The 6,571-nt window shown below is 50.9% G+C and overlaps 1 protein-coding gene across 2 annotated transcripts; it reads left to right on the top strand.

Moving 5' to 3' along the window:
* Positions 1–710: 710 nt before the first annotated feature.
* On the top strand, positions 711–5,628 carry LOC112617113 (coiled-coil-helix-coiled-coil-helix domain-containing protein 2-like). 2 transcript variants are annotated; one of them, XM_025373832.1, is made up of 4 exons: positions 711–716; positions 1,166–1,170; positions 3,344–3,346; positions 4,851–5,617. In XM_025373832.1, the coding sequence occupies exon 4, from the start codon at positions 4,889–4,891 to the stop codon at positions 5,342–5,344; it is 456 nt and encodes a 151-aa protein (XP_025229617.1). In that variant the 5' UTR covers positions 711–716; positions 1,166–1,170; positions 3,344–3,346; positions 4,851–4,888; the 3' UTR covers positions 5,345–5,617. The 2 variants fall into 2 exon arrangements, with proteins under 2 accessions (XP_025229617.1, XP_025229618.1); XM_025373833.1 differs by lacking the exons at positions 711–716; positions 1,166–1,170; positions 3,344–3,346 and having other exon boundaries at positions 4,862–4,972; positions 5,045–5,628.
* The last annotated feature ends 943 nt before the right edge of the window (positions 5,629–6,571 follow it).

Below are 6,571 nucleotides of genomic sequence, written 5' to 3'. Positions count from 1 at the left end.
CATCTTGGCTCACTGCAACCTCCTCCTCCCGGGTTCAAGCGATCAAGCGATTCTCCTGCCTCAGAGCGATTCTCGTGCCTCAGCTTCCCGAGTAGCTGGGATTACAGGCACGCCCCAACAAGCCCGGCTAATTTTTTTGTATTTTTAGTAGAGATGGGGTTTCACTATGTTGGCCAGGCTGTCCTCGAACTCCTGACCTCAGGTGATCCACCTGCCTCGGCCTCCCAAGGTGCTGGGATTACAGAGGTGAGCCACCGCGCCCGGCCTTGTTACTACTTCTAAATTTGCCAGAGCTCCTGCACCTGCATACTGCCTGTCCTGAGAGTGGACCTCTCCCACCACCTGCCCGCGGTCCTGAGGTGGCCTCAGGTGACTCTTCGGCGTCTTCTACTGGGGCGGGGGGGGGAATAAGATGAAAGCAGGGGCCCTTCCGGGCCTTCTAGAAGCATCAGCTTTCTGAGAGTCCTGCTCCTCAGCACAAACCATTCTCAGGACCCCTGGGCTGTCCGTTCAGCTCGTTGCCTCCCCCGCTATTTAAGACTCAGCTCACCTCCTACCTCCCCAAGATGCCTGACCACCTCCTCCGTCTCCACAACGGGGTGCGTAAGGCCCAGCCGCCTGTGTGCCTTTGGGTCCTGCTGGGCTCCTCAAGGGTCCTTACTGTCCAGCTCCGGGCCCATGACGGGTATCTTGGGAGGTGCTCGGCGTCCGGCTCTGTTCCCGCCATACCCAGCAGAACACTGTGGTCCCTCAGGGCTGCTGAATGAGGGGCCAAAGGTAGCAGGAAGAACAGTCAGCCCTCGTGAGAGGGCCACAACCAGGCGACAGGAGACCACACGACAGCCAGACGCCCCATTGGCCTGGCAGCTGCCGTCTAGCCCTCCCAGATGAGTGGAGTTTGGGGCTCACCCCCGCAGGCAGCCCCTGAGGCTGGGAGGTGCGGGAGGGACTGGAGCCTTCCGCCCTGGTGCTCACCAGCCTAGAGCCTGGCCCTGCGCAGGCATCGCCTCACCTCATCCCCACAGCAGCCTTGCAGGCCGTCCTGTTTGGCTGGGTTCAGAGGCGCCTTGTCCCTCCAACCAGCCAGGCACGAAGGGGGCCTCGGGAGGAACGTAAGGCTCTCAGGGCAAGCAGCCGCCCTCAAAGGGCCTAGAACTCCACAAAGGCGGTGTTTCGGAAGCCTAGCGGCCTCCTCCCAGCTCTTCTGCGGGGGATTCCCGGGTTCCCCTACCCTGCGGCGCTCCAGCCTCGCCCGGTCTGCTTGCACCCTCTGCATGCCCCCAGCACAGCTTCTCTGCCTCGAGGCCCCCAGCTAACCAGCAGCTTCTCCTACTGAAAGAGAATCTGACAGCAGCCCCTGCCCCCTCCACCCAGCCATCTCCCTGGTCCACGCTCCTGCTGTGCCCAGGCTGCTGCCTCTAGGGGACCGGGGCCAGACTGGCACAGTAAAGGTCCCGTCTAACGCAGAGATCTCCTATTCTTCTTACGTCCCTCATTTTACAAATGAGGAGGTCGCGGAGAGGCCTAATGATGTGCACCAGGGCCTGCAGAAAGCGTTTCTCTGAGCACCGAGGCTAGGGAGTGGGGCCCTGGAAGGCAGTGGCCGCTGCTTGGCCCCCGCACTGGCTAACTGCTGGGATCTACTGCCTGTGGCGAGACTTATTAAGCTATTTGAAGCCGTCAAGGGAAACCTGCTATGTGTAAATATCAACCGTCTGGCAAAATACCTGGAGTGGGATTTTATTTCTGCTGGGCATTATTATGGGTATTGATTTGAGAATCTGAAAATTCAATAAAACAGATTAAACCTCCCAAGGAATGAGTATGTGGACCATCAACTCATGTCGCCCTGGGCGTGAAGTCTTCGTGGGCAGGAAGGAGTCCTCAGGCAGGCATCTGAGTGGGGCGTCGGGAACTGGAGGCAGGCTGAGCCCAGCTCAGTGGGAAACACCTCCCCAAAGGGACTGGCCTCCCAGCTCATCAGCCCAGGCCTGATCTCTGGGGCCCCCAACACGCACTGAGGATATAGGGGTGACACAAACACGGTCCCTCCTTCTGCAGGACATCTGGCCTGGCTCCTCAGGAAGCTAGTAGCCTCAGAAGAAAAGTAGCTTCTTTGTTCAGAAGAAAAAAACAACTATCAAGGACAGTCCTGGGACAATCTGTGAAATTTGAATATGGCCTGAGTGTTAGAAGATATTAGAGAAACGATTGATTTTTTAGGTGTGATAATGGTTTTGTAGGAGAATGTCGTTCTTATTAGGAGATGCACTCTGGCTGAGGTATTTAAGTGAAAAATGTCATTATGTCTGTGTCTCACTTTCAAAGGGTCAGTAAAAAAAAATCGATCTATGTACATATGTTGTCAGAGCAAACAGGGCAAATTATGAACAATTGTTGAATCTAGATGGAAGGTTTGCAAGCGTCCATTGTACTATCAACTTTTTTCCTCTGTTTTTAATGTTTTTAATTTTATTTTTAGACAGGGTCTCACTCTGTCATCCAAGCTGGAGTGCAGTGGCACCATCTTGGCTGCCTGCTGCTTTGATCACCCTGGGCTCAAGTAATCTTCCACCTCCCTGGGCTCAAGTCATCCTCCCACCTCAGCCTCCCGAGTAGCTAGGACTACAGGCACATGCTACCATACCCGACTAATTTTTCTGTTTTTTGCAGAGATGGGATTTCACCATTTGGCCCAGGCTAGGCTCAAACTCCTGGACTCAGACGATCCTCCAGCCTCAGCCTTCCAAAGTGCTGAGATGAGAGGTGTGGAGTCACTGCACCTGGTCTTTAATTTTTAATAATAATAAGTTTGGGAAATAGAAAGATAGAATCCCTGTCAAGAGACTCACAGTCTAGAGAGTTTAGTTAAACACACCTACACAACCAGTGACCAGTAGGTTTATCCCTGGGGATGCCCTGGTGGCGAGGCCAGAAGCCCCTCCTGCGGCGGCTCTCTCTGACTTCAGACACATCTCTCCAAGTTTAGGATACCAAATAGCAGCTTCTATGGGCTGGCTATTCTGTGCTATCTAATAGGCCAGGAGGAAGGGAAGGGACTGTCACCACATGGCGCCAAGGGAGATGCCACAGGGCAGAGGAGTCCTCTAATGTATAGGCTCTTCCCTATATCCAGGGTAGAGGGTGGCCCTGAGAGTCCTGGTGCCAGCCCCTAAGGACCCAGGGTCTGGTTTAGTTGGCCCTTTGAAGGGCTCCGGGAAACAAGAGAGTCATAGGGTGAGTCCTTGCCCTTAGAACACTAAAAACATCAATTCCTCCCAAAACTACCCTAGCCGGGAGAAAACGGCAGTAGACTGAAGTGGAAGGGGCAGGGCAGAGGCAGGGTGTGCTGGGGGCTGATGCGCACCGGGGTGGGCTCAGGCTGCTGAGTGCAGGGGCATTGGGCTGAGGCTCATGCTAAATGGGTAGGTGCTTTTTCCACACAGTTTTAGGAGACTGCTTCCCATTTTGAAGCCGGGAGCATTTTAACACACTTGTTTTCATGGAGTTCTTTTGATCCACCCTAAAAAGTAAACATTAAACTTGCAGCTTCCAAAAATAATACCAAGCATGATGCAAAACAGACATTGGCTCACCCCCCGGCAGCAGCCTCTTGCCCACACCCACCCACAAAACAGGGGACAGATGCGAACCGGAAACAGAACCAGACTCAGGGAGAACCGGTGGAGAAGGGGAACTGTAAGGATGAGGTGAGCTCAGGAAGAGCGCATAGCTCAGGGATCCCAGAACGTTACTGGATGCAGCTGAAAATTCTTGATGTTACAGTTGGCCATAGCTTTGTTAATCAATCTGGGTCACAACAATGGTGTCAGGCTCCTTGGAGAGATGGCTGGGGCAGGAAAGCTGTACGCTGTGCCAGGATCTCTTGCTGCGGCAGGAAGTGAGAAAGGGCTCCAGAAAATGAAGGGGCAGGCCAAGGGGACACAGGAGTTTCCTGAAGGGGTTCCTGTTGGCCAGACTGGGGACAACTCGAGCACCAAAGCATCATAAACCACTAGAAAAATAGGAATCCGTGAGTCTATACCAGTGGCTCTCAACTGGAGACTACTTTGGCCCCCAGGGGAGATTTGGCCATGTCCATAGATATTTTTGGTTGTTAAGTGAGAGGAAGATATGCTACTGGCATCCAGTGGGAAGAGCCCAGGGATGCCGCCAAACATCCTGAAGTGCATAGGACAGTCCCCACAACAGGGAATTCACTGGTCCAAAATGTCACTAGTGCCCAGGTTGAGAAACCCTCATTTATAGTAATGGTACAACTATAAACAGACAAGTAACTAAGTGGGAGCTCTTGCTTACAGTAGAACACTGGGTATTGATTGGTAAATGCAGAGGGTGCACCTGTGTCAAAAATTATCATTTTGATGGGCATGGTGACTCACACCTGTAATCCCAGCACTTTGGAAGGCCAAGGCAGGCAGATCACCTGAGGTCAGGAGTTTGAGAACCAGCCTGGCCAACATGGTGAAACCCCATCTCTACTAAAAATACAAAAATTAGCAGGGCATGGTGGCAGGTGCCTGTAATCCCAGCTACTTGAGAGGCTGAGGCAGGAGAATCGCTTGAACTCAGGAGGTGGAGGTTGCAGTGAGCCAAGATTGCGCCACTGCGCTCCAGCCTGGGTGTCAGAGTGAGACCCTGTCAAAAAAAGAAAGAAGGAAGGAAGGAAAGAAGGAAGGAAGGAAGGAAGGAAGGAAGGAAGGAAGGAAGGAAGGAAGGAAGGAAGGAAGGAAGGAGAGAAAGAAAGAGAGAAAGAAAGAGGGAAAGAGAAAGAAAGAAGGAAAGAAAGAAAGAAAGAGAAAGAAGGAAAGAGAGAAAGAAAGAGGAAGTGTTACAGGTCCAGAGGCCGAGCCATCGAGTACCTAGGATGCCGCGTGGAAGCCGAAGCCGCACCTCCCGCATGGCTCCTCCGGCCAGCCGGGCACCTCAGCTGAGAGCTGCACCCAGGCCGGCACCTGTCGCTCAGCCACCAGCAGCGGCACCCCCATCTGCAGTTGGCTCTTCTGCTGCTGCACCCCAGCAGCCAGGTCTGATGGCCCAGATGGCAACCACTGCAGCTGGCGTGGCTGTGGGCTCTGCTGTGGGACACACACTGGGTCATGCCATTACTGGGGGCTTCAGTGGAGGAAGTAATGCTGAGCCTGCGAGGCCTGACATCACTTACCAGGAGCCACAGGGAACCCAGCCGGCACAGCAGCAGCAGCCTTGCTTCTATGAGATCAAACAGTTTCTGGAGTGTGCCCAGAACCAGGGTGACATCAAGCTCTGTGAGGGTTTCAATGAGGTGCTGAAACAGTGCCGACTTGCAAACGGATTGGCCTAATCAAGAAGTTCAACCTGGAGAGATGGAAAATCAGCTCTCATACCTTAAGTTAATTTAGTGTAAAAATAGAATTGATAGTGAAGGTATAAAGTGTAACCGTCAGTTAAACCTCTCCTGTCATTCCTAGCTTCCTTGCTTCAGAACTGAAATGGAAGGGGGTGTGTTCCTACTCTGTAGAATTTGGGACTGGGCAAAATGTGTTACCTCCTTAAACTAGCTGTTATGATTTTATTCTTTGTGAGTTAATTAGAATAAAGTCATTTTCTTCCAAAAGAAAAAAAAAAGAAAGAGGAAGGACAGAAGGAAGAAAGAAAGAGAAAGAAAGAAAGAAAGAAAGAAAGAAAGAAAGAAAGAAAGAAAGAAAGAAAGAAAGAAAGAAAGAAAGAAAGAAAGAAAGAAAGAAAGAAAGAAAGAAAAGAAAAGAAATTATCATTTTGCAGTTGTCATCGTAGAGATTGGTTCAGGCAAGAATCATCTGGATCTGGATGCTAAATCCAGGGGATGGATTTGAGCGATGAAGAGGCAAATGTGCATGTTCCAAAGTGTCTCCCACAAAATGCTTATTTGTTGCAAGGGAGGAAAACTCTATAAAGGGGAGGATTGAGACCACATCTTAGGGTTATGAAAATTAATGCCACCATGAGAGGCAGATGGACAACATATCCTCCGGAAGAAAAGTCCTGAGAAGGATACAAAGTTATTAGTGTACTATTCTAGCCAGAGTTGCAGAAAGCTAACCCGTACATTCTTCTTATTTAAAGTCCAGTATTTTTTTTTAATGTCAGCATCAGCCAGGTGCAGTGGCTCACTCATATAATCCCAGCACTTTGGGAGATCGAGTTGAGGGGATTGTTTGAGCCCAGAGTTTGAGACCAGCCTGGGCAACATAGTGAGACCCTGTCTCTAAAACAAGTAAAAAACAAAAAAAAACAAAAAAACAAAACAAAACAAAAAAACTAGCCAGGCATGGTGGTCCTTGACTGTAGTCTCAGCTACTTGGGGGTGCTGAGGTGGGAGGATCACTTGAGCCTGGGATGTCGAGGCTACAGTGAGCCGAAATCATGCCACTGCACTCCAGCCTGAGTGACAGAGTAAGATCCAGTATCAAAAAAAAAAAAAAAAAATCAACATTGCAATAGGCAAATAAAAGCTGAGGATATTTTCCAGATTAGAGATAAAGAGATGTGACAACGAAATGCCTTATGTAATCCTAGGCAGGATCCTGTA

Source organism: Theropithecus gelada, unplaced genomic scaffold (genome assembly GCF_003255815.1).
Source record: "Theropithecus gelada isolate Dixy unplaced genomic scaffold, Tgel_1.0 HiC_scaffold_15883, whole genome shotgun sequence".
Taxonomy (NCBI): domain Eukaryota; kingdom Metazoa; phylum Chordata; class Mammalia; order Primates; family Cercopithecidae; genus Theropithecus; species Theropithecus gelada.
Note: the sequence above shows the minus strand (reverse complement) of the source record. Positions and strands in the feature narration are given on the sequence as shown.

Excerpts from the sequence above, each read along its gene's own strand:
- LOC112617113 (XM_025373832.1), top strand. The coding sequence starts at position 4,889 with ATGCCGCGTGGAAGCCGAAGCCGCACCTCCCGCATGGCTCCTCCGGCC.